The sequence below is a fragment of the Oncorhynchus tshawytscha genome, linkage group LG16 (assembly GCF_018296145.1).
Source record: "Oncorhynchus tshawytscha isolate Ot180627B linkage group LG16, Otsh_v2.0, whole genome shotgun sequence".
Lineage (NCBI taxonomy): Eukaryota > Metazoa > Chordata > Actinopteri > Salmoniformes > Salmonidae > Oncorhynchus > Oncorhynchus tshawytscha.
The window spans coordinates 16,320,059-16,347,721 of NC_056444.1; the positions used below are offsets into that span (position 1 = coordinate 16,320,059).

Here is a 27,663-nt window from a genome sequence, read left to right on the forward strand (position 1 = left end):
GGTGTGTGAAAATGGGGCTGAGTGGTGAGGGTGTGTGAAAATGGGGCTGAGTGGTGAGGGTGTGTGAAAATGGGGCTGAGTGGTGAGGGTGTGTGAAAATGGGGCTGAGTGGTGAGGGTGTGTGAAAATGGGGCTGAGTGGTGAGGGTGTGTGAAAATGGGGCTGAGTGGTGAGGGTGTGTGAAAATGGGGCTGAGTGGTGAGGGTGTGTGAAAATGGGGCTGAGTGGTGAGGGTGTGTGAAAATGGGGCTGAGTGGTGAGGGTGTGTGAAAATGGGGCTGAGTGGTGAGGGTGTGTGAAAATGGGGCTGAGTGGTGAGGGTGTGTGAAAATGGGGCTGAGTGGTGAGGGTGTGTGAAAATGGGGCTGAGTGGTGAGGGTGTGTGAAAATGGGGCTGAGTGGTGAGGGTGTGTGAAAATGGGGCTGAGTGGTGAGGGTGTGTGAAAATGGGGCTGAGTGGTGAGGGTGTGTGAAAATGGGGCTGAGTGGTGAGGGTGTGTGAAAATGGGGCTGAGTGGTGAGGGTGTGTGAAAATGGGGCTGAGTGGTGAGGGTGTGTGAAAATGGGGCTGAGTGGTGAGGGTGTGTGAAAATGGGGCTGAGTGGTGAGGGTGTGTGAAAATGGGGCTGAGTGGTGAGGGTGTGTGAAAATGGGGCTGAGTGGTGAGGGTGTGTGAAAATGGGGCTGAGTGGTGAGGGTGTGTGAAAATGGGGCTGAGTGGTGAGGGTGTGTGAAAATGGGGCTGAGTGGTGAGGGTGTGTGAAAATGGGGCTGAGTGGTGAGGGTGTGTGAAAATGGGGCTGAGTGGTGAGGGTGTGTGAAAATGGGGCTGAGTGGTGAGGGTGTGTGAAAATGGGGCTGAGTGGTGAGGGTGTGTGAAAATGGGGCTGAGTGGTGAGGGTGTGTGAAAATGGGGCTGAGTGGTGAGGGTGTGTGAAAATGGGGCTGAGTGGTGAGGGTGTGTGAAAATGGGGCTGAGTGGTGAGGGTGTGTGAAAATGGGGCTGAGTGGTGAGGGTGTGTGAAAATGGGGCTGAGTGGTGAGGGTGTGTGAAAATGGGGCTGAGTGGTGAGGGTGTGTGAAAATGGGGCTGAGTGGTGAGGGTGTGTGAAAATGGGGCTGAGTGGTGAGGGTGTGTGAAAATGGGGCTGAGTGGTGAGGGTGTGTGAAAATGGGGCTGAGTGGTGAGGGTGTGTGAAAATGGGGCTGAGTGGTGAGGGTGTGTGAAAATGGGGCTGAGTGGTGAGGGTGTGTGAAAATGGGGCTGAGTGGTGAGGGTGTGTGAAAATGGGGCTGAGTGGTGAGGGTGTGTGAAAATGGGGCTGAGTGGTGAGGGTGTGTGAAAATGGGGCTGAGTGGTGAGGGTGTGTGAAAATGGGGCTGAGTGGTGAGGGTGTGTGAAAATGGGGCTGAGTGGTGAGGGTGTGTGAAAATGGGGCTGAGTGGTGAGGGTGTGTGAAAATGGGGCTGAGTGGTGAGGGTGTGTGAAAATGGGGCTGAGTGGTGAGGGTGTGTGAAAATGGGGCTGAGTGGTGAGGGTGTGTGAAAATGGGGCTGAGTGGTGAGGGTGTGTGAAAATGGGGCTGAGTGGTGAGGGTGTGTGAAAATGGGGCTGAGTGGTGAGGGTGTGTGAAAATGGGGCTGAGTGGTGAGGGTGTGTGAAAATGGGGCTGAGTGGTGAGGGTGTGTGAAAATGGGGCTGAGTGGTGAGGGTGTGTGAAAATGGGGCTGAGTGGTGAGGGTGTGTGAAAATGGGGCTGAGTGGTGAGGGTGTGTGAAAATGGGGCTGAGTGGTGAGGGTGTGTGAAAATGGGGCTGAGTGGTGAGGGTGTGTGAAAATGGGGCTGAGTGGTGTCTGTAAATTAACAGCAAAACAGACAAGCTCTTTCACTGTGTGTGTGTGAGCATGTGTAATGTTTAACTGTATTCTCCCCAAAGCAGACGCCGGCTCAGAGCGTTCTGCAGCGGTGGATGGTGACAGTGTGAGTGAGGAGGAGGGGAGCTTCGATGAGCTCAGCGACGTCACAACGTACCTGCAGCCTGGGGTGGAGCTGTCTGCTCTCAGCCAGGTGAGCTGCCCACCTGGGTGTTGACCTGCAGAGTGTGTTCTGTTACCTGGCAACAGACGTAACGTCTCTCCGAGTCAACATGCCGTTTCTGCCAAGTCGTCTCTGATGTTTCTATTTCTATGTGATTGTGTGTGATCTGTTTTGGTCCAAATTTGGACACGGCTGTGGTGTCCAAGTCCAAGCATAATCTGTGTGTCGGACATGAGTGTGCTGTGCATGTAATCTGTATTTATCTGTGTGTGTCTGTCATTACATGAAACTCTGTATCTCTGACTCTAACTCTTGAGTACAGAGAAACATCAGGGGAATAATGTGACTTCTCATTTCTTTAACTGGAAAATCTTCAGCCATCAGACAGTCTGATGTATGTAATAGTTTTTTATATATATCTCTGTGTGTGTGTGTGTGTGTGTGTCAGTGGATAAGCCAGGGTCAAGCGGTGTATGCGGAGGCCCTGTGGGACCATGTGACAATGGAGGAGCAGGAGCTGGCGTTCAAGGCGGGGGATGTGATCCGGGTGCTGGAGGCCCCTCACAAGGACTGGTGGTGGGGCATGGGGGCAGACAGGGAGGCCTGGTTCCCCTCTAGCTTCGTCAGGGTAAAACTACTCTAATCACTTTTCCATCCACAGTTTTTATGTGAGTAAAGTCATACCGTATAAATCCTGTTAAAGATAGGGCTGATTACTGCCCCCTTTGGAGGAATTGCGTGCCCATAGTAAACAGAAAAAAAATCTGTCAAAAATTGCTAATATATGCATATAAAAATTATTATTGAATAGAAAACACTCTAAAGCTTCTAAAACCGTTTAAATTATGTCTCTATGTAAAGCAGAACTCTCAGGGCACTCATTCTCCCAAACTCTCTCTTGTCATCATAAAAGTTGGCCCAACTTTGACGTCATCGCCCCCACCCTTCCCAAGCACCTACAGTCCTGGGAACAGTTTCTATGTCTTCAGCGCGATGTCTGCTTTCAATGGGGCTTCTCATTGTGAGAATCGCGCGCTCACGAGAGTTTTGTCGGGCCGAAACCTTTCGGTCACGCGAGAAAACAGGTTACTCTCATGCGCGTTCTGCTCCGGTGATGTCTTTCTTCCAAGATTGATTAAACGACTCGTGTGTTTCTGATCGTCCTGAGAATTGCTGTGAAGCTATATAACATGCTAATGCTGTGTTCTGAACATAGTTTGACAAGTTTAGTCGACATGTAATTTCGACGTTTTGGTGCGCATCCACTCGACTTTTTGGCCGCATTTCAACCGGAATATGTCGTGTTTGATCACCGAAAGACAGACTTCCAAACTAAAGCTGTTTTTGGTAAGTATAAACCCTTCCACGTCTTCTGATGGAAGAACAGCAAAGGTAAGGGAATATTTATGTGTTTATTATGGGTTTCTGTGGACTCCGAGATAGAGGAGCCAAAATGCTAATTCCTGAGCGCCGACTCATATTATAGCCTAGTGAACGAAATCTGTAACGTTAAAAATAAATGTAACACAGCGATTGCATTTAGAAGAAGTGTATCTTTCTATATATATATGTAGAACATGCATATTTAGTCTAAGTTTATGTTGTGTATTCCATGTTAGCTGCCGGCATCTGCCGGAGCTATCGCATTTCTCCGGACATTCGAGTAGCATTTTTTGAACATGGCGTCATTGTAAACAGAGATTTATGGATATATATATATAGCATATTATTGAAAAAAACATAAATGTACTGTGTAACATGTTATATTACTGTCATCTGATGAAGATTTCAAAAGGTTAGTGGAATTATTTTTCTTTTAATCCTGTGTTTGGTGATTGCATATTTTGTTCAATTTGGCTATGGAAATTAGCTTGGTCTGCGGTGTGTCTTCGGTGGTGGTTTGACATAAATATGTGCTATGTTTTCGCCGTAAAACATTTTAGAAATCTGACTTGCTGGGTAGATAAACAAGTTGTTTATCTTTCATTTGAGCTATTGGACTTGTTAATGTGTGGAGGTTAAATATTTTTAAGAATATTTTTTGCGTTCCATGCGCCACATTCCAGCTGACGGTGGGAGGGCTGGTTCCCAGTTGGGACTCAAGATCCTTAACACGTCAGCTGTGATGGAATCAGGAAGTTTTGGTACAATTTTATAAATGCCGACAGATCATTTGTTTGTTCGACATGGTGGGATCATTTTGTGTCGGTAAAATGTATTATGCAAGAAATTTCCAAAGACCAGAGTAGGCACATTTGCTATTTAACTCAACAGTTTTGTCACAAAAACTATCGGAGTTGAAATGCGATGCAAACACATTGAACTTTAGAATTTTATTCGGTACATGAAAAGTACATTTTGTGTGCACTGTGTCATCAAGTCCTTATGGTGCACTAACCCTGATTTTTCTTACATTTTCAATTTCAATCAGTCTTTTATTCACCATTTCTTCATGTTTTTATTTATATTTTTACACAAAAACAAGATATAGCTCAGGCCATAAAGCAAAAAACTAAACAGTGCCACAAACAAAACTGTCTGTACAAGACATGATGGTTGGGTTGTTGAAATATAAGAAGTGTCCATGTTTTGTCTGGGTGGACATTGACCTCCCTGTGTAATTGATGTTTACTGTAGACCCTCCCAGCCAAAGGCTCTGAAACTGGCTTAGCGCCAACCACGCCCCTTAGTAGTGTGTGTTCAAGAGCTGAGGGGTTCAGAGGTTTCAGTGGTTTCCCTGGTGACTTGTGTTGATTGACAGTTCTGTCTTAGTAAGGCAAGCTATGGTAACCATGGCGAGGCCAGTTAATTGATAGGTGGGTGACCTTTTGGTAATTTCCCTTATTGGTGATTGTTATTGACGGACAGGGGCTTGTTTACCATACATGGTGTTTCCAATGTTACCATAGGGATGTAGGTTGGGTTAAGTTTCATTTATAGATGCTAGTTAACTAGGTGGACTGTGTGACTCAGGTTTCCCTGGTAACGTGGGGGAGTGTGTTTTGATTGACAGGTTCGTGTGAACCAGGAGGAGGACTCAGGAGCAGAAAGTGTAGAGAGTTGTGCTCTGGACCAAGAGGACCCACACACTGACACCCGGGACACTCACACACACAGCGCCGAGCACCGTGAGCAGATGAGGACTAACGTGGTCAAAGAGATCATGAATACTGAACGCATCTACATCAAACATCTCCGGGACATCTGTGAGGTGGGTGGAGGCTCGACCACAACCACCAACATTAACCGGCCCTAACCCATCTCTTTCCACCATCACTGATATTACAATCACTCTGGATTGCCACCAGCTTTTCTGCCCATTGGCTCCCCCTGCTGGTCAAACCTTAGCATTGAACACAACATCTGTCTGTTTTTTTCTGCATAGAAAAGTCTTGGGTGGGCCACCTGTTTTTTTTCAGGGGCCTATATCCAAATAGATACATTTTTATTAGTGTTATTTATTTTTATTTAAATTATTTTCAGGATAGACTTTTTTTTCCAGTGTTAACTTAAAAGACTAAAACCAGATATAAAGTATGTAGAAAAGATAACATACTAGTGTATTTTGTGATAAGATCATCTTTGAGAACTAACAATCACAAAAATTAAAGCTAGACAGTCAGGGGGGCCCCTGTTTGATTTTGTTTGTGTTGCTCAGATAGCATAAGCTATGGTGAAATGTGTAGAATTGCAGGACATTTGCTTTAAAACTGCACATTTTCTGTCTCATGTAAAATGTGTATAAATGTACACATTAGCTTTAAAACAGCTACATTTAGAGCTACTGCGCCCAACAGGAGGGCCTCTAAAATGTTTGATCGGAGACCACACCATTGTGGTCAGGTCGCCAGGTCGCAATTGTAAATGAGAACTTGTTCTCAACTTGCCTACCTGGTTAAATAAAGGTGAAATAAATAAATAAAAAATTGGCCGCGCCCCACCACTTAAGCCTCATTTTGACCCAGACAAAATGTCTAATGCTTTTCCCAGGGCTATATCCGTCAGTGTGGTAAACACCCGGGCATGTTCACTGAGCTGCAGCTAAAGACCATCTTCAGTAACATCGAGGACATCTACAAGTTCCAGAGACAGTTCCTCAAAGACCTGGAGAGGAAGTACAACACAGACCAGCCTCACCTCAGTGAGATAGGAGCCTGTTTCCTCTTACAGGTACGCTATACCCTTTGTGTACACACTTTCTTTACACACACACTTTTTTTCAGAATTGGATCCAGCGTTTTTCCATACCATCTTTTTGCTCTGTGAGTACATTACAGTTATACATTTCAACACTGTCATATCCCCGTTTGGCTCTATTGAACTATTTTGCCTCTCTCCCTCCTGGCTTTTCCACCCCCCACACTCTTTCCTTCCTTACCCACTCTCTCACCCTCTTCACTCACCCCCCCCATCCTGTTATCCTCTCTCTCAGGGGGAGGGTTTTTCCATCTACTCTGAGTACTGTAACACCCACCCTGCAGCGTGTGGGGAGCTGCAGCGCCTCATGAAGCTGGGCAGGTACAAGCACTTCTTTGAGGCCTGCCGGCTGCTGCAGCAGATGATTGACATCTCCATCGCCGGCTTCCTGCTCACGCCTGTCCAGAAGATCTGCAAGTACCCCCTGCAGCTGGGAGAGCTGCTCAAATACACCCCCAAAGACCACAGGTAGGCCACAACACACACTGGACACTTTTTTTCCTTTACGAACTTCACAACATATACCCACTCACACGAATACACACACAAACCTTTTCACACTCTCCAATGCTGTTGATGTTGTGTTCTGTAGTGACTATGGTGGAGTTAGTGACGCGTACGAGGCGATGAAGAATGTGGCGAGCCTGATCAACGAGGGGAAAAGGAGGCTGGAGAGTGTTGACGCCATAGCTCACTGGCAGGTGGCCATCCTACGCTGGGAGGTGAGGCTCCTCACAACTTGTTTACATTGTTACTGTAGGAGGAACCTGTTACCACCATACTATTACATGGCTACTACAGTGTTTATGTTAAGGCTTTGCATCAAAACCCATTTCAACCTTGTGCTCGTCTCCTGTACTTAGTCTGGGAAATAAGGTGTCGTTTATCATGGGTCCATGCTATCCGGGGTCCTTGGGGCATCCCTACCCCATTTGAAGTTGAAATGTAAAAAAGTTCAGGGTTATGGTAAGGTTAGGGTAGAGACTTCCCATGGATCCCAGCTAGCACTAACAATAAGATGTAGACAATGACTCAAACAATGATCTGACAAATGCAACCCCCTCTCTGAACCAGTATCTGGGCAGAGGAGGAGACAATGAATGACTAGTCTCAAATCACCTCTTCGGTACCGCCAATAAAATCCCTCATTACTACCACGTACATGTCGGCTGATCCAGCAGCAGTACACTAACCAATCATCAATCAACCTGTAATCATATTTAATGCAAGTAGATTAAGTAGACCATGTTAATAGAGACCAAGTAGGTTAAGTAGACCATGTTAATAGAGATCAAGTAGGTTAAGTAGACCGAATGGGGTATGTTTTTAGAGAGCTTTCCGAAGAGGTGGATTTGGCACGTACATTTTTATGTAGACTTTTTTTGGGATGTACATACCTGGTGTGACGGCAGTAAATGACGATAGTTGCTCAGCGAAACATATTTTGTGAGTAACTGATGTATTTTGACATAATGCTTGCATAGCTGTCTAATGGGAAAATGAATGGTAGCAAACTGGGCTAGAGATGAGACTAGTCATATTCATTGTCTCCTCCTCTGCCCAGATACTGGTTCACCCCCTCTCTCTCTCTGTGTGCTCTCTCCCAGGGAGCGGATGTTCTGGAGTGCAGCTCGGAGCTGATCCACTCTGGGGAACTCACCCGGATTGTCCGGCAGGGCAACAAGACACAGCAGCGCAGCTTCTTCCTGTTCGACCACCAGCTGGTGTTCTGTAAGAAGGACGTATTGCGCCGCGACCTGCTGCACTACCGTGGTCGCCTGGACATGGACAACACATCGGTGCTGCAGATGCCCGATGGCAGGGACCCCGAGCTGGGCATCTTGCTGAGGAACGCCTTGCGGCTCCGGAACAGCTCTACCCTGGAGACCCTGTGTTACCTCTGCTGCAGGAAACCCCAGGATAGACAACGCTGGCTGCAGGCCTTCGCCAGGGAGAGACAGAGGGTACAGGAGGACCAGGAGATGGGTGAGAAGGAGTGGGATGGAGAGACTGATGAGGGAAGTGGAAAGGGATGGAGAGACTGATGAGGGAAGTGGAAAGGGATGGAGAGACTGATGAGGGAAGTGGAAAGGGATGGAGAGACTGATGAGGGAAGTGGAAAGGGATGGAGAGACTGATGAGGGAAGTGGAAAGGGATGGAGAGACTGATGAGGGAAGTGGAAAGGGATGGAGAGACTGATGAGGGAAGTGGAAAGGGATGGAGAGACTGATGGAAGTGGAAAGGGATGGAGAGACTGATGAGGGAAGTGGAAAGGGATGGAGAGACTGAGGGATGGAGAGGAGGGAAGTGGAAAGGGATGGAGAGACTGATGGAAGTGGAAAGGGATGGAGAGACTGAGGGAAGTGGAAAGGGATGGAGAGACTGATGAGGGAAGTGGAAAGGGATGGAGAGACTGATGAGGGAAGTGGAAAGGGATGGAGAGACTGATGAGGGAAGTGGAAAGGGATGGAGAGACTGATGAGGGAAGTGGAAAGGGATGGAGAGACTGATGAGGGAAGTGGAAAGGGATGGAGAGACTGATGAGGGAAGTGGAAAGGGATGGAGAGACTGATGAGGGAAGTGGAAAGGGATGGAGAGACTGATGAGGGAAGTGGAAAGGGATGGAGAGACTGATGAGGGGTTGATGGGAAAGGTGTTTCCCATGTCTCCTTCATGTAGCCTAACTCTTAAACACACACATTCATGCACGTTTTTTTTTGTATACTGACTATCATGTTCAGCTGTAATTAGTATGCTGTAACTGATTAAATACAAATATTGCCATTCAAAAGTTTGGGGACACTTAGAAATGTCCTTGTTTTTGAAAGAAAATCACTTTTTTTTTGGTCCATTAAAATAACATCAAATTGATCAGAAATAGAGTGTAGACATTTCTAATGGTGTAAATGACTATTGCAGCTGGAAACGGCAGATTTTTTATGGGATATCTACATAGGTGTACAGAGGCCCATTATCAGCAACCATCACTTCTGTGTTCCAATGGCATGTTGTGTTATCTAATCCAAGTTTATCATTTTAAATGGCTAATTGATCATTAGATAACCCTTTTGCAAATATGTTAGTGTAGCGTGGTTTGTTCTGCGTTGTGTACTTTTAATTACGACGCTGCCACAACTGGAGGTCTGCTAGTTGAATTATTTTTATTTGCCCTGCGCACGAAGAGACAACACACATTATGTTAGCCCTTGGCGCAGTCATAGCTCTCAGGCACCTTGCTATGCCGAAGGTCAGGCGAAAGAGAACAATAAAGGGGGTACGGAAATACAGATAACCCGCGATGGGCCAAACCAAAATATACAAACTTTTACAATCACATGTATGTACAATGTTGATATGAAAAGGTGTTTGTACACCAAAGAATAACATTAGCTATGCAGCTGTAATTCAATTTAAAAAACACTGAATTATTATTATCAAATTATTAACATCCCCCCTTGACCTGGCCTATTTGAATTGGTCCTTGTGTGCAACTTGGTGCATAATCTAGGGGAACAACATCACACTGCTACATCACAGCTGAAAACTGTTGTTCTGCTTAAAGAAGCAATAAAACTGGCCTTTAGACTAATTGAGTATCTGTAGCATCAGAATTTGGGAGATTACAGGCTCAAAATGGCAAGAAACAAATAACTTTTTCTGAAACTCATCACTTTTCTTGTTCTGAGAAATAAAGGCTAGAGAAATTGCCAAGACTCTGAAGATCTCGTACAACGCTGTATACTACTCCCTTCACAGAACAGCACAAACTGGCTTAAACCAACATAATTGCGAAAGGGTTTTCTAATGATCAATTAGCCTTTTTAAAATGATAAACTTGGATTAGATAACACAACATGCCATTGGAACACAGAAGTGATGGTTGCTGATAATGGGCCTCTGTACACCTATGTAGATATTCCATAAGAAATCTGCCGTTTCCAGCTACAATAGTCATTTACAACATGAACAATGTCTACACTGTATTTCTGATCAATTTTATGTTATTTTAATGGACAAAAAATGTGCTTTTCTTTCAAAAACAAGGACATTTCTAAGTGACCCCAAACGTCTGAACGGTAGTGTATATATTTTTTTCTGTTTTTTTTGTGTGGTTATTGTAGAGGTTGTTGTTTTCAACCTCACCTGCAAACTGTTTTCTGTACTGTTTTGTCTTTCACTTTTCTTCTTTGGTTTCGAATAAATAAAATCTAAAACCATCCACAAGAGGAGAACGTGTAAGTAAGTCCATGTTGAATGACATTGGGTTGACTGGCATTTTTTAAATTTCATGACAGGAATGAAGATCAGTGAAACGCAGAGAAAACAAGCAATCTTCAATGCAAGAAGATCCAAACAAGGGAAAATGAAGTGTAAGCAAGCAATCATACTTCTGTGTTCTTACAATTACTGTGGTGTTGGATTTAGTGAAATACTCTTATTGCAAATAATGTTTTAAAAACGTTGTTTATTCTCAGCCATAGGCTACTCTGGCTCTGTCCCGCCCCACCACCACCACCACCAACCCCTGCATCCAATTCACCAGCGCCATGTTACTGTGCCAACCAGTGTGCCTCAGCAGCAGGTGTTCACATTGGCCGAGCCCAAGCGAAAGCCCGCCCACCTGTGGTACACCTTCACCCGACATGCCTTGTTCAGGAAGTGAGGATCTCACCCTGAGGACTCAGAGAAAAACATAATTATGGACCTACATATTTCAGCATAGTATCTGTGCATGTACTACTTTGTGTGTTTTATCAATGTGTTTGTGTGCCTCTTAAAGTGTATGTATATTTTGTTGTGGTCTTGTGTGCATTATGGCTGTTCGGTTTCTATTTGTGTCTATTCAAATCTGTGCCTGCAAATTGGGAGAGATTTCCCGTAAGTGTTAATATGCATACAGACTGACTCCCTCCATGTGCTGGTGTGGTAAAGATGCTGCTTTTTGTAGGTCTGAGGTTCCCAACCGCCCAACACAAACCTGTATTCGTGTAATTATGACCATGATATGCAGCACATTTTAGCTTTTCATTTAGGAGTTGAGTACTTACCTGCTACCTTGGTTTTAGTTCATTTCTCTGAGGCTGGTCCCTGTTGGAGTTGGACTGCTAGTGAAGGCACAAGTGGCTCTTCTGAGAGCTGAATGCCCAGAGGACAGTCTACACATGCATTTGCACATTCAGTATCCCTGTTAACACTGTTGTAAATAAACTCTTTTACAAAAAGTACCAAATACAAGTAGTGTATTTAACAATTTTATTGGTTGGTTGTGAGAAATGTATCTCTCAAAGATATGTAACATCTGCTGTGATATGAATTATATCATAGAATTCTGTCAACATGAATGTGGGTCGTCACTAGTTACCACAGCCACAAAGTTATAAACCCGCAAATTTCTACAATTTTTCCTATACCTAACCTTAAATTAAGACCAAAAAGCAAATGTTTGTTAATATACTTTCTTTACGATATAACCTATGTATACTTTGTGGCTGTGGTAACTAGTGGAAACCCTGAAGGAGCCCCAGCTAGTCGCTGCTTCCTCACCTGTGCGGTCGGATCTGGTTACATTCACCTGGCGGCTCAGGGTAGATAGCGAGACGCCCCACAGCAGCACGGTTTAACCAGTACACAGGGGTGCTGCTTTTTCCATCTTTATATTTTACATCTTAGAGTGGAACAGTAGAAATGACCGATCTCACTCAGAAGCGAACAATCGGATGATATGAGAGGCGCGAAGTAATGTCCCTTTGCCGGTGTCATGGGGACAGAGCGCGAGCTGACGAGCGGAGATGACAGAGATGACACTGCCAGTGTAAGTATAGCATATTATTGGAATATTATTACCTGCTATTGGTGAATGGGAATAATTCGATTTTTTAATTAACAACCAAAACAAGTGACGAGTAAAACTAATTTTGTTGTCATATCACCCGAGAAGCCTATGAGTTGGAATGATTACGCACTTTTCGTCTCCATAAAATTAGGTACTTTAATAGAGAACGTAGGTTTTAGGCATACACTAAAATAAAAACGTGTACAGTGTGTGACTGACTATGTGACCACTTGGTTACAGCGACACCGTTCTTCTGAGGACACCCAAACCAGTGTCCACAGTAATGCCCAAGAGCCTTTGCTGTAGCCCTGCTTGGGATCTTTAGCCTATATTGACTATTGGTTGAGACTCAGGACCCGTTAGGGAAGACTGTCAGGGTGGGAAATTGGACATGTGAATTGGGCCAAGTTGGAGGTAGTAATGTATTTAGGATATAGTTTATTGAGTGGCATGAATACATCACACCAAAAGCTTGCTTTTATGGCTATTTTCAAACAAATTTCCTGGAATTATGTGTGGTAATGATTTATCTTCACTACTTGGACAATTGATTTAATTATTAAATCTATGCAAATAAATTATATGAATTGATAGTTCAGCCCTTTGTTTTCTTTTATTCTGTAATAGGAATATTTTAACCATGTGTTCAAGCTAACAACGAAGGGCGCGCCAATCTTTTAAAATAACCCTCATATGTTACCTAATATTCCTACTCATCACATTATTATAAATAGTAAATTATCACTTCTCACAATGGTTTTCGTTTAGTGAAGGTAGATCAAAGCTGAGTCAATGTCTTGCAAGGTCACACAACGATTAATTCGGATTTTATATAACAGAACCTAATAGCATAGCAGGCCAATAACACCACTGTTACACCAAAAACACCTAATTTCTAATGAGATTTTAAGATGGTTAGCTGAAGCTGAATAGTCTAAAAAATATAGAATGCGCCAAAACTCAGAGCCACTATGCAGGATATATGGTTTAATTGAAACAAAATGCAAGAAAGGCTAATAGTTAACATCATCCGCTCTAATTGTCTCACGAAACAGTAACTCGGGAAGATGGAAATGCTGATTCCCATGAAACTTTGGCATGGAGATGCAGTTTCACCGGTAAAACGTGAATATTTAGCATTCACAATTGCCAGTGATAATGGGTATTAAAAATATAAAAATTTCTTGAGGCAATATGTGTAGGCATAGGTAGACGCATTTTATGCAGATTTTTGTCTACATCTGCATTTTTACTACATCTGTCCTTACAAACTTTGAGAGAATGGTGACGTCATATACATATTTTTTGCGCTACACCACTGCAAGTAAGATTTATGGTAGGTCTGTAGACAGGGGTGTCTGTGTGCTGCATGTGTTCCCCGCAAACTGCAACCATCACGTGCTCATTATGAACAGGGTTTCTTCTCCATTTACATTGTGTCATAGCCTACACTTGGATTAGCCTACACTGTAATTCATTAAACTGGATCATTTTACCGCACCAGCATTGCAATCCAATGCATGCACGATTTATGGAATAAACCGAGATATATTGCGGGGCTGTAAAACATTTTGGGGCTGTGCTGCAGAAGGCTATAATCGGTCCACTAATACAGGACTGAAGGCCCAGTGTACTACTTTTGTAAGATTGTTTTTTTCTCGCGCTACAGACCGCTATATATGACTAGTAAAGGCCCGTTGTACTATTTTTGTGAGGATTTAAAAAAACAATTTTAATTAATATACTTTTTTTAAATTCAGATTTTTCAGGGGTGCTGCAGCACTCCTACTTCCCGCGGCTATGGTCGTTTCCATGGAGAGAATCTACACCCCCATTTATCTCATGGTGGATTAAGTTCCACGCACAGGATGGGATGACGCCACATGAATAATGCAGAGCATGAGCGTTTTGGAGCCGATGGGGTTACTTGGCACCTCGCCAAGACCTGAGACATTAAAACAGAATACATACCAGTGCCACCTTATGCAACCTGTTACATATGGTTTTCCCATGTGATCCAGCCTAAGGATGGATCAACATTTACATAATGAGTACCTGGAGGAAATGGGGAAGGGTCATGCTTTTTCAATTTCAGTCAAGGAGGCTTTAGTCTTTTTAAAAATCTAGTCCAGGGAAGGGTCATGCAATTTGTAATTGATTGAATATGTCTATATGTCTCAGTGTTTTAGTATTAGTTGCTTATTAGACTATACATCGATGGGTGCCTGATGCCGCACCTCATCTGACTCTCCGCTGGGCGCACAATGTCAAGTGCGCCTATAGGCTATTTAGTGTGGCCTCAATCAAATGATCCAAAGCCTATAGGCTATTTAGTGTGGCCTCAATCAAATGATCCAAAGCCTATAGGTTATGAAGTGCATGCTCGGAGAAGCACAGAGCAAAGTTATATTTCTAAGAGAGCTGCTGGGATGGTGTAAATAAAACTAGGCTGCATTACACATAACAATGGATGTTCCAACCCTGAGCCTTGGTCTGCTCTGCTCTTGCTGATCAAAAACTGTTTTGTGGGCTGCCTAACCAATGGCTGTGCTCCTTCTGAATTTATTTTTGATTAAGTCTAGTCTAGAAAATGCATGCGGACTAGCTTTCCTACTACTATAATTGATTTTTATTATAAACAATATGTTTCTTGCCTGTGATGTAGGCCTATTTATCAGAGTTATTGACCTCACAATAAACGAGATTTGAGTCATTTACTTTGGTGCTGAAACCTGAAGCAGCAGCTGTGGCACAATCAATCAGAAATGGACAGCTTGTGGTGCTGAAAGTACTCAAATTCGACTAAGCATAATTCATTTTAACTGTCTTCATTTTAATTACACTTTACTAACAACAAGAGGGCTTTGTGTTGCAGCCTATTTCTTTCTATTTAAAAAATATGGGGTAGGCCTACCTGTTTGACAGATTAAATTAGGCTATAGGCTTCTATAGCCATAGATTTGTAGGTTACCAACATAATTAGAGCAGTAAAAATAAGTGTTTAGTCATACCCGTGGTATACGGTCTGATATATTACGGCTGCCAACCAATCAGCATTCAGGGCTCGACCCACACAGTTGACAAAAAGTTATCTGTAACAGCCCTTTGGTCCGCAATGTTTTATGCTAGAAACAAGCTGGAAAATACCTGAAAATATGTGATTCTGATGCATATGGGGATGTCTTGGTTTCGTTTCTTTAATATTCAGAGAATTTGCTCATTTTTATTAGGATCCCCATTAGCTAACGCCATAACGTTAGCTAATCTTCCTGGGAACCAACACCAGTTTAGTGAGACATTACAAACAATTACCAAATAGACAATACAGACAATTAAATTACCTGACAGGAAGCACATTTAACATTCAGTTGATGCTTTCTATTTCCTGTCCAATCATATGGTTAGATGTCTTTTAAAAAATTATTGAAGGTGGATTTAGTTTTTGCCTGAGAAATATGCATTGATTTAGAGTTCCATTCAACTATGGCTCTATATAAAACTGTAGATTTAAGTCGATTTGTCCTTGGCTTGGGTTGTCCTAGATGCCCTGAACTTACCTGTCTGGTTTGGTGGTTATGCATGTTGCTATTATGTACTAACTGGCCTGAAAAATACTGTGTGTATACCATTCCTAACGAAAATGAGAAGACTGGATAGTAATTCGTTTCACAATGTGAATCCATGAGAGATTCTGATGCATTCATTTGGATAGAGCAATGAAGAGCTAATATGGCAGCCCTGTTCTGAGTGATTTCTCCCCCCCCGAAAGAAATTCCACAAATGAACTTTTAACAAGGCACACCTGTTAATTGAAATGCATTCCAGGGGACTACCTGATGAAGATGGTTTAGAGAATGACAAGTGTGTGCAAAGCTGTCATCAAGGCAAAGGGTGGCTATTTGAAGAATCACAAATATAAAATATATTTAGATTTGTTTAACACTTTTTTTGGTTTCTACATGATTCCATATGTGTTATTTCATAGTTTTGATGTCTTCACTATTATTCTACAATGTAGAAAATAGTAAAAAATGAAGAAAAATCCTTGAATAGTAGGTGTTCTAAAACTTTTGACCAGTAGTGTGTGTTCTGACCATGATAAAGCTGTGTCCAACATGACGCCTATAGTAGTTTTTTTCACTTGCTCTACATACGTTCTATTCATCAACAAATTAAATTGGGGATCATCAACAAGCATATATCTTGAACCAAATACAATACATTTAGTTTTAGAAATGTTCAACATCAATTTGTTCATATCAACCCATTCAGAGACCATTCTTTGTTCACTACTCAGTACATCTGTTAGCTCATTACATTCTGATGCTGCGCCATACATTGTAGAGTCATCAGCATACATTACCACTCTTGCTTTGTTCATTACTGAAGCTAAATCATTAGTAAAGAGAGTAGAGAAGTGGGCCTAGGCAGCTTCCTTGAGGAACACCACATTGTTTATATTTACTGTTTAAAAAGACACTTTTTGCCTTCTCCTGGATAGATAGCTTTCCATCCTGGATAGAGCTGCAGACTTAAAACCATCAAATCAAATCAAATTTATTTATATAGCCCTTCGTACATCAGCTGATATCTCAAAGTGCTGTACAGAAACCCAGCCTAAAACCCCAAACAGCAAGCAATGCAGGTGTAGAAGCACGGTGGCTAGGAAAAACTCCCTAGAAAGGCCAAAACCTAGGAAGAAACCTGGCTATGTGGGGTGGCCAGTCCTCTTCTGGCTGTGCCGGGTGGAGATTATAACAGAACATGGCCAAGATGTTCAAATGTTCATAAATGACCAGCATGGTCAAATAATAGTAAGGCAGAACAGTTGAAACTGGAGCAGCAGCACAGTCAGGTGGACTGGGGACAGCAAGGAGTCATCATGTCAGGTAGTCCTGGGGCACGGTCCTAGGGCTCAGGTCCTCCGAGAGAGAGAAAGAAAGAGAGAATTAGAGAAACCATAAAACCATAACATTTGAGTTTACCTGATAACAGTTCATGATCATTTACATCAAAATAAGCACTGAAATCCAGCAACACTGCACCAACTAACTTCCTGTCATCCATGCTCTTTAACCAATCATCTGTCATTTGTTTAAAGGCCGTACTCGTAGAATGCCCTTCTTGTATGCATGCCGGAAACCTGTTATCAGATCATTATATTATAACACAGGCAGCAAGCTTATAGGATGACTATTAGAACCAGTGAATGCAGATCTTTTTCCCTTAGGTAGTGGAATAACCTTTGACTTCTGGGCACACCCCATACATCAACCACTTATTAAAAATGTGAGAGATTGGGGTAGATATGTGGGGTTGAGGCTGAGGTTGGATGAGGCTGAGCTACAGCCTTCTATAGCCGAGGAGACAAAAAATGGACTTTGCTCGGGACTGTACAATACATGTTTAAACCCAGACACCTTTTAGGGAAACACTGGTGACCTGTCGTTGGGTTAACCACAGAAGAATAACCAGCAGTTAAAACTTGAATGTTTCTGTGTCGGTAGTTCTACACTGTCTCGGGTGGAAAAGTAGGCCTAATTTTTGAAAGTACTATGCTCAGATCCCTAATAATATCTCAGATTTAATTATTTGCAAACAGGGACAGTTTTTGTTGCAAACAAGACACACTGATTTGATATTGGAGAAATATGATAAGAAAGGCACGTAGGCCTATCTCTGTTCATTCTGCAATTTCGATAATGTGTGGTATTAAAAAATATTCTGGTAATATGTAAAATGACGTAGAATTGCATGAAATGTTTATAAAAAATATATATATCTGACCTGCAAATACGATCATAGATTCACTCAATGTTTTAACTATAAAAGGTCTCTCCACCCCTACTCTTGTCCACGGTGGTCTGCAAACCAACAACCTTCTGGCCTGCAGCCCTGTGTGCTATCACAATTCCTTCGTTGCCATATAATGCTTACAGGACAAAGAACAGTTTCTAAAACTGCATATCTAAGGCTCTGGTCTGTACAAGAATTGAGGGTAGACATGTTCTCTGCTAATTATTATTTGGGATATAGGGTAGGGTCACTTTTTAGTTTTAAGCGTTCATGGAGGGTTTAGGTCAAATATATTTAGCTGAAGGGAGGGCCATTCATTTTCTCAATGTAACCCTTATTATAAATAACATTCACTCCCCTGCTACTTTCAACAGTCGACTCCAGTTTTCCCTACACCGCCATTAAGCACAGGTAAAAATGGAAATGGTTCTGAACATAGGCCATTTGACCAGTCCTTCCTTCCCCACCGTACCCATTGGTTTCCGACCCTCCAGTCCCCAAGAACAGTACTAGTCACAGTGCCTGTTTAGTACGCCTTCCGTGAGAAAAAAAGGTCATATCTATTTGATCGCCAAGTGTCAGGATGACCTAATTGGAGCCATGCCAATTTAATTTGAATATCTGTGTTGTATTGTATCATCAACAGAGCACAGACTGTTTAATATATGCAGTATGTACGTAGAGTTGAAGTCGTAAGTTTACATACACCTTACCCAAATGCATTTAAAACTCTGTTTTTCACAATTCCTGACATTTAATCCTAGTAAAAAGTCCGTGTCTTAGGTCAGTTAGGATCACCACTTTATTTGAAGAATGTGAAATGTCAGAATAATAGTAGAGAGAGTGATTTATTTCAGCTTTTATTTCTTTCATCACATTCCCAGTGGGTCAGAAGTTTACATACACTCAATTAGTATTTGGCAGCATTGCCTTTAAATTGTTTAACAATTGTTGGAAAAATGACTTGTGTCATGCACTAAGTACATGGCCTAAACGACTTGCCAAAACTATAGTTTGTTAACAAGAAATTTGTGGAGTGGTTGAAAAACGAGTTTTAATGACTCCAACCCAAGTGTATGTAAACCTCCGACTTCAACTGTATGTACACTTGCTTATCAAACACAGATATCATAGCAACAAACGGTGCCATGATATCTGCAAATAAAGTGTCACTGTAAATGTAATTAAACACCATTTGTTACCATGATATCTGTGGTTGATAAGCAACAGTGTACATACATACTGCGTATATTAAAGAGTCTGCGCTCCGTTGATGATACGATTGAGAGTGTTGGTGACTTACAGTATACTGGCCCACAAAGACAGTGGCACTTTATGCCCTATTTGTTCTGCTGTCTTGCAGTGTGGGGAGATGCTGCTACGTGTTGATATGCTGTATGATCTCCAGGTTAAGGATGTGACTGTGGAGGTGGCCACGGTTGACCACACCCTCCAGAGGCTGTGTACGAGGTACAACGGCCGCAGCAGAGCCAGACGTATGTCACGCATCAGGACCCAGCTGCCCAGAAAGAGCTGGGCTCCTCTGTGGAACCTCCAGAACCTGACCATCCTCATCACCGTGGTTGTGTTTGTGGTCGTGGTCATCGTGTGGTCACTGCTCTGGGTCTTCATATGTGAGTTAACTTACATGGAGATTCAAACGCAATGTCTTTCTCACATGTACACACAAACATTTTAGTTATCTAAATCTTCTTGAATAGTTCCTTACATTGTATATTTATTCCCAGTTCGCAGGGAGAGCAACAGCGGAGTGTATTTTGCCGGAATGTTCCGTGTTGCCAACGTAGATTTCATCCCCGAATACCGCCAGGCAGAGTCCCATGAGTTTGTTTCCATGGCAAACAAGATACAGCACGTGGTGAGTGTGAGACGATTTACTGTTTTCTGCAGGGGTCAAATACACTGAGCAAACACACACCCTAAGCTTGGAGCACTATATCTATAGCGTAGAAATAAAGGTCCTTCATTATGTTAACGGTTACTAAAAGTATCCCCCCACAGGTGAGCAGTGTGTACAGAATGTCCTCAGTGTCCAAACTCTACAAACTCACCGCCATATCAGACCTCAGGTACACTGTGAATCAGTCAGTGATTGGTTGAATAAAATGTTATAGTGCTTGGTTGGAACAAACCCCTGTACACACATACATCTCCTCAGTGATAACAAGGGTGGTCTGCTGGTGCATTTCTGGATGGTGTTTGTGGTGCCGAGACTGAAGACCCCAGCCGTGTGTGAGGAGTGTGTAGGAGCTATCCTCAGAGACTCAGTCCTCACCAGCCTGAGGAACAGGTCTTCTGTAGGGTACCTACTGGGCCTGCCCGTAGACATAGATTCCATACTCGTTAATGGTGAGTGTGTGTGTGTGTGTAGGTTTTTGTGATCTCTATATATCCTTTGTTGATGTTCTTTTTGTTCTCCTCAGCTGCTCTACGATCAGATTATACATCAATTGCAGCGGGTGAGTTAACTCAATTCATCTGTTTTATTGCCACATTATGTTGAGTATTTTCCTACTTACTAGCATGGCTGTGGTAGAGTAAGAGTACAAGCCAAATCCCTAGTCTCTCTCTCTGTGCTACAGGCTCTCAGTGTGTGGACAAGCTGTATGCCAGCCTGCCAGGCTCCAGTGTTCCCCTAAACGTCTACTCGTCATGGGGAGGTCTGAGCTGCTACATCAAGCTGACGTCTACCCCTGGTTCTCTGATCCGCCTCACCATTACCTCCCTGCACATTGAGCCCAGCGACTGTGTCAGTGATGCCCTCACCATGTACGACGCCCTGCTGCCCATGAGGGGGCGTACTCTCTACAGGTGAGTCAGTGTGACTCTGGATGGATCTACGGATGAAGTTGAATAGACAGACAGACTGACAGAACCCCCGACCGACCGAACAGTCTAACTCTGCCCATACCCTGCAGGGTGTGTGAGCCCGTGTCCCAGTCCCTGTCTCTGGTCTCCACGTCCAACGTCATGCTGCTGTCCCTCAGGATGACCCAGGGCAACAAGCACTTCAGAGGACACTTCCAGGCCATCGCTGAGGAACGTAAGACAGATTCTCTGACAATAATACTATACTACTGACAGACTGGTATTTTGTCTCCCTACCAGAGCATGTGACTGTTGCAGGAATTAAATTGCTCTGTTTTAACACCTAATTAAAATTAGACACTCTGTCAATTCATAAGATTTTATTCACGAGAGTACTACTCCTTACACATTTTACCACAGGTTATAAACTTAAAATGACGTCATTAGCTCCAGTACCAACCCGTGCCATCTCCATTCTAATACAAAGGCTGCATGGTTCTCACATCGTCTTTCCCTATTAAGATAATATACGACCGAGCCAAGGACATGCTTCTGAAGATAAGCCTTCTGGTGATATAGTTCATTCATTTCTACCAAGGAACAGACAGTCATTGTTCTAATTCTTGAGTATATTTACACACATTATATTCAGTACTAAGATTAAAAAGAAAATTCATACATATACAGTAACATAATAGTATTCTGATTAGTCAGTTCTGATTGAAATGTATACATAATTAGTCATCATCGATAAAAATTCCCTTAACAGTGACTTACGTAGAGATCCAGGCAGAGCCAGATTTCTCCGGTCAGATCACCAGTCCCTTCTACCCCAGCCTGCTGCCTCCTCAGTGCTCCTTCATATGGAGGTTTCAGGTATTTAAGTCTATTTGGCACACATTCACCCCACTGACTAATATTGATGAAATGTCAACAGACGTCATGTGTTGTTGTCCACAGACCCCCCACATTGCTCTGGGAGTGGCTCTGAAGTTCCAGAATTATGTGCTGAAGCTGAAGGACATAGCGGCCTGTGAGCACGGCTGGTGGAAGGTCAAGGAAATCATGTAAGAGTGTGTGTGTGTGTGTGACTGTCTGTTTTAACCTCAAATCTAAATCAAACTTTATTTGTCACATGCCCCGTATACAACAGGTGTAGACCTTACAGTGAAATACTTACTTACAAGCCCCTAACCAACAATGCAGTTCAAGAAAGAGTTAAGAAAATATTTACCAAATAAAATAAAGTAAAGAATTATAAAAAGTAACAGAATTAAATAACAATAAGGCTGTGTACAGGGGGTACTGAGTCAACGTGCAGGGGTAGAGGTTAGTCGAGATCATTTGTAGATGTAGGTAGGGGTAAAATGACTGTGTATGCTGTGTTCCATATCCAGAACCGATGGACAGATTGATTTCCAGATTGGTTTGTTATTTGATTGATTGTGTGCTGATGTCCATAGATACTGTGGAAGCTACATAGGCCACACCACAGTGTTCCGTATCCCTGACACCACCGCTGAGGTGGAGTTTCGCAGCAGCTCCCGGAGCTCTGACCAACCCTTCCAGGCCGAATCTAGTAGCTTCAACATCAGCCAACGTAACAACTTCACAAGGACCTTTTTCTCTGTCTTCCTTCTCTCACTACTTCCTTACCCATCACCTTCACTGAATCTGCATCTTGTTCATTTATAGATAAATTTTAATTTCACTACCATAGTCCTGAGACAGTAGAAGAACCACACTGCTCACTCACCTCTCTTCTACTATACACTGTTCCCACACCCCTGTCTCCCCCTTCCCTCTCCGCTGTCTCCCTCTCCGCTGTCTCCCCCGTCTCCCCCTTCCCTCTCCGCTGTCTCCCCCTTCCCTCTCCGCTGTCTCCCTCTCCGCTGTCTCCCTCTCCGCTGTCTCCCTCTCCGCTGTCTCCCCTGTCTCCCCCTTCCCTCTCCGCTGTCTCCCTCTCCGCTGTCTCCCCATCTCCCCCTTCCCTCTCCGCTGTCTCCCCCTTCCCTCTCCGCTGTCTCCCCCAGCATGTGCAGAGGGCCATTTCCTGTGCTCCACAGGGCTGTGTGTGGAGAAGACCCGACGCTGTGACGGCCTGGACGACTGTCAGGACGAGAGTGATGAGGTCTTCTGCGGTATGTAAACAGGAATTAACAACAGCATCATACATGCTAGAACTTCAGTATTGACAAACATTTTGTTAAGAACTGATATATTCCTTTGAATTTATATTTTCCTGTTCAGCAAGGCCTAGTAAGAACTGTGGAGGCTCCAGTCCTCTTCACCCACTGTACATGTGCAACGGAGAGAGAGACTGCAATGACGGCAGGGACGAAACCAACTGCACTCTGGGTAGAAAGGAATCCTATCCTGTTTTTATATGTGTGTACACTATATATACAAAAGTGTGTGTACATCCCTTCAAATGAGTGCATTTGGATATTTCTGCCACAACCGTTGCTGACAGGTGTATAAAATTAAGCACAAGGCCATAACATTTTCATAGACAAACATTGGCAGTAGAATGGCCTTACTGAAGAGCTCAGTGGCTTTCAACGTGGCACTGTCATAGGATGCCACCTTTCCAACAAGTCAATCAGTCAAATATCTGCTCTACTAGAGCATCTCCAATCAACTGTAAATTCTGTTATTGTGAAGTGGAAACGTCTAGGAGCAACAATGGATTAGTTGCAAAGTGGTAGTCCACACAAGCTCACAAAACTTTGCAACACTCTACCGAGTTCCAAACTGCCTCTGGAAGCAATGTCAGCACAATAACTGTTCGTCGGGAGCTTCATGAAGTGGGTTTCCATGGTCGAGTAGCCGCACACAAGCCTAAGATCACCATTGGCAATGCCTAGCGTCGGCTGGAGTGGTATAAAGCTCGCCACCATTGGACTATGGAGCAGTGGAAAGACGTCCTCTGGAGTGATGAATCATATTTCAGCATCTGGCAGTCCGACAGACAAATCTGGGTTTGGCGGATGTCAGGAGAATGCTGCCTGTCTGAATGTATAGTGCCAACTGTAAAGTTTGGTGGAGGAGGAATAATGGTCTGGGGCTGTTTTTCATGGATCGGGCTAGGTCCCTTAGTTCCAATGAAGGGAAATCTTAACGCTACAGCATACGATGACATTCTTCACGATTCTGTGCTTCTAACTTTGTGGCAAGGTAGGTAGCCTAGTGGTTAGAGCGTTGGGCCAGTAACCAAAAGGTTGCTGGATCAAATCCCCGAGTTGTACCACTGACTAAATGTTTGGTGAAGACCCTTTCCTGTTTCAGCCTCCGTGCACAAAGCTGTTATAGCAGCAAAAGGGGGACCAACTCCATATTAATTCCCATGATTTTGGAATGAGATGTTTGACGAGCAGGTGTTCACATACTTTTGGTCATGTAGTGTATGAGAAAAAAGAAGAAACCGGCACACTGCTCTTGCTAGCATCACTGCTCTTTAATAAGCTTTACGGTATGTATGTATGTATGTCTCTGTCCATATGTGTGTGTACCACTAATCTGCAATTGTGGATGAGTATACTGAGTGTGTGTTCCCTGGTGCTGTACAGAGACGAGCTGCTCTGACATCAGGTACAGGTGTAACAGTGGGTCCTGCATCCTGAAGAAGAACGCCAGGTGTGATGGAGTCACCGACTGCTCAGACCACAGTGACGAGAGGGACTGTGGTGAGTCCTCAACCGGAACAACCATTCATTTGGTTCATCTCAACCACAACATAACCATTCATTTGGTTCATCTCAACCACAACGTGAACATATTCCATTTATGGCAACTAAACCTCAATATAAAAACACACAAACAAATGATCCAACCTTGTGTCTCAACCACTTTAATCACAACCATTTATCTACAGTTTCAATCAGTCTAGCCAGACCCAAAGAATCCCCACGTGGCTTTGTGTGAGCCTTCCTCTGATTATGTGTATTTACTATGCTGCAGTTATTTAGTGGGGTACTGCAGCTGCTTCCCTGTAGCTCTGTTCTGCCCCCACTGTAATGGCTCTCTGTGTTTGCTGGTAATATGCTGTGATTGGAGCGGCCGAGGCTTTGATCACACACACACCTCATAGAGCGATCGTTTTAAATCAGGCTGCGGCAGACCAGTTTGTCACAGAAGTGACTCAGCACACGTGTACCGTACTTTACACACACACCAACATACATTTATATACACACACAGACAGAGATATTCATACAAAACACACAAAAACACATAATGTACACATAAGAGACATGCACACACACACACACTTTCCAAAGTTTTATTAACGATCTGCATCACAGCCTGTGGCCGGTCCTCTACTGTGAAGAAAGTAGACTCGACCTCGGGTCTTCGGGTGGTCGGTGGAATCAATGCCCTGGAGGGGGAGTGGCCATGGCAGGTCAGCTTGCACTTCTCTGGCTACCTGTACTGTGGAGCCTCTGTCCTCTCTTCTGATTGGCTCATCTCAGCAGCACACTGCTTCAGCAGGGACAGGTGTGTATGCAGTCTACAGACTGACTGACCACATTATGATCCTGTTATAACTACTGTACTGAATAGAAGTGGACCAGGTACACACTGATACCAGATTGACCCCAGCCCAACATCATCATCCACATGCAACTTTTCTCTGGCAATGACAGTAATGAACCAAATCAGCTTTTCACTTCATTGAATAAAGTTTATTTACATGATCCCTGTTCAGCCATAACCTTTGACCTCTAACCACTTTCTCTTGACACTCCCCAGGCTGTCAGACCCGCGCCAGTGGAGTGCCCATCTGGGTATGCTGTACCAGGGTAGTGCCAGGCACGTGGCAGAGATCCAGCGCATCGTTGTGCACGAGTACTACAACAGGCTGACCTTTGACTATGACATCGCCCTGCTGCAGCTGAGGAGCCCCTGGCCTCCCTCCCTCAGCTTCCTCATCCAGCCCGTGTGTCTGCCGGCCACCTCACAGACCCTCACACATGCACACCGCTGCTGGGTCACAGGATGGGGGTACCGCTCTGAGGAGGGTGAGAGACAGAACCATGGATATACAGAGTTTGGTGTACAATAATCTCACATACAGAGATTATGTTCCCTTCTATCCTCAGATAAGACCCTTCCCACAGTGTTACAGAAGGCAGAGGTTTCTGTCCTGGATCAGAGTGAGTGTAAGAGGAGGTACGGCCCCGTCTCGCCCCGCATGCTGTGTGCCGGAGTCCCCTCTGGACAGCGGGACGCCTGCAGGGTGAGTGGCCCACAATCACCCTCAGACTTAGTGTGCTCCTATTCTCCTATGCCCTTTACATTAAGTGTACCATTTAGCCCTCTTTCTTAGTATGTCCTTATCGTCTATTGCCCTTATCCCCTTTACCCATAGGCCCTAATCCTTACTGTGCCCTTTTCGCCCTCCCCAGGGGGACTCAGGGGGTCCTCTGTCGTGCTGGGCCCCAGGCTCAGAGGGGCGATGGTTCCTCACAGGAATCGTGAGTTGGGGGGCGGGGTGTGGCAGACCCAACCTACCAGGCGTCTACACCCGTGTCAACAAGTTCACCACCTGGATCCAGAGCCACATCGTCACCTGAGTCAATTTCAACACCCTTTATTTCATAGTCCTATTTCAACTGGTATTTACTACGAAATTACAATGTGTACTTTCTGGTGTCTACTTCAATGAATCCCATATAAAATGTAATTACTATCCATACCATCTATAACATCTTCGAAAATACCAGGTAATGAGTGGACAGTATGTAAAGCTGTTACAGGAATGAAGATCAGGAGAGATTGACACAAGTTAGACGCAGCACTGGTCCCCTTCAGCCAATCAACCCTAACCACAAACATACAGTGTAAAAAAATAGATATATGTTTGGTTGACCCAAATGTTGCATTAGATCTAGCTGAAAGCCACATCCCTTATAAGCCACACCTCCTGAAAATAGCATCAAAAATACCCAGCTGTTAAATCAACCCAGCATGAGAGTATAAAATACCCAATTGATGGTTAAATTAACCCATGTTTGAGTAATCCCAACAACCCAACTTGTTGTGTTATTCACACAACCCAGCTGTCTGGGTCAAAGTAACCCAGCATGTGTTCTGTCCAATATTTACCCAGCGCTTGGTTACCAAATTGGGTTGTTTTTAACCTAGACATTTTTAGAGCGTAGACCTAAACCCTATGGCCTCCAAATCTCTCCGTCTCTGTATGTCTAGCTCTATACTGGCTCTAGCCTAGGCTGCCTGCACTATCATTTAGGTACTATGTCCATTCCTGGTAATACACTTGAGTCCCCTGTGGAACTGCTCATACGTAAAGCATCCTCCATTCAGGCTGTGAGGGCATCATTTTCCTCCTTAACTACCTTTTTTAACTGCCTGTTCAGGGGCAGAACGACAGATTTGTATCTTGTCAGCTCGGGGGTTTGAACTTGCAACCTTCCGGTTACTAGTCCAACGATCTAACCACTAGGCTACCCTGCTGCCCCTTTAATGACGAGAAGGCAGAGAAAACGGGGGAAATATGCATACTTTCGTCATGAAACAATTTTCCACCACTTTCCACCATTTTTGCATTTTCTGACAATTTAGGATGTTGCACATCCATGGCTGCAGCCTGGGCTACACTGGCTCAGCTATATACTGTACTCTATGTAACAGTAACTGATGTTGTCGAGTCATCACTTTCAACAATAAATATTCCATGAAAAAACTGCTTCTCGGAGACTAAATTTCCCCCTTAATGTAGAGTACGCTATTTGTCATTTATAAGGCTACAACTTTGTAACTCATAAATCCTTAGAGGTTCTAAGGGACAGTTCAAAATGTACTGGGGTGGGGGGGGGCTGGTCCAAAATAGGGGAGGGTTGTCTAGCTTACTTTTTGGTTTTGAGGAGGGATGTGTGATTTATTTTTATTCCTTCCTGTTTATAAACAAAAGCTCAAACAGGATGTACCAGTGATGCACGGAAGTG

At 43.8% G+C, this 27,663-nt stretch overlaps 2 protein-coding genes across 4 annotated transcripts in view; both read left to right on the forward strand.

The window, feature by feature from the left end:
- The window catches only part of spata13 (spermatogenesis associated 13), a 32,814-nt gene extending 21,352 nt beyond the window's left edge, over positions 1-11,462 (forward strand). For 2 of the 3 annotated variants that reach the window (XM_024374398.2, XM_024374396.2), the window contains exons 6-14: positions 1,939-2,069; positions 2,488-2,667; positions 5,053-5,250; positions 6,030-6,209; positions 6,472-6,704; positions 6,829-6,958; positions 7,844-8,222; positions 10,533-10,607; positions 10,713-11,462. In XM_024374398.2, coding sequence (XP_024230166.1) covers positions 1,939-2,069; positions 2,488-2,667; positions 5,053-5,250; positions 6,030-6,209; positions 6,472-6,704; positions 6,829-6,958; positions 7,844-8,222; positions 10,533-10,607; positions 10,713-10,900 — 1,694 coding nt within the window. In that variant the 3' untranslated portion in view covers positions 10,901-11,462. The remainder of the gene's footprint in view (positions 1-1,938; positions 2,070-2,487; positions 2,668-5,052; positions 5,251-6,029; positions 6,210-6,471; positions 6,705-6,828; positions 6,959-7,843; positions 8,223-10,532; positions 10,608-10,712) is intronic. The other variant, XM_024374397.2, reaches the window with a different exon arrangement.
- A 98-nt stretch (positions 11,463-11,560) lies between these two features.
- On the forward strand, positions 11,561-27,367 carry tmprss7 (transmembrane serine protease 7). Its single transcript, XM_042298838.1, has 18 exons — positions 11,561-12,049; positions 19,275-19,500; positions 19,615-19,745; positions 19,889-19,956; positions 20,046-20,236; positions 20,311-20,346; positions 20,470-20,698; positions 20,806-20,930; positions 21,465-21,571; positions 21,656-21,762; positions 22,159-22,295; positions 22,729-22,836; positions 22,946-23,053; positions 24,265-24,381; positions 25,000-25,192; positions 25,448-25,716; positions 25,798-25,934; positions 26,104-27,367. Exons 1-18 carry the CDS (start codon positions 11,996-11,998, stop codon positions 26,269-26,271), a joined length of 2,511 nt encoding a protein of 836 aa, XP_042154772.1. The 5' UTR covers positions 11,561-11,995; the 3' UTR covers positions 26,272-27,367.
- Positions 27,368-27,663: the final 296 nt, after the last annotated feature.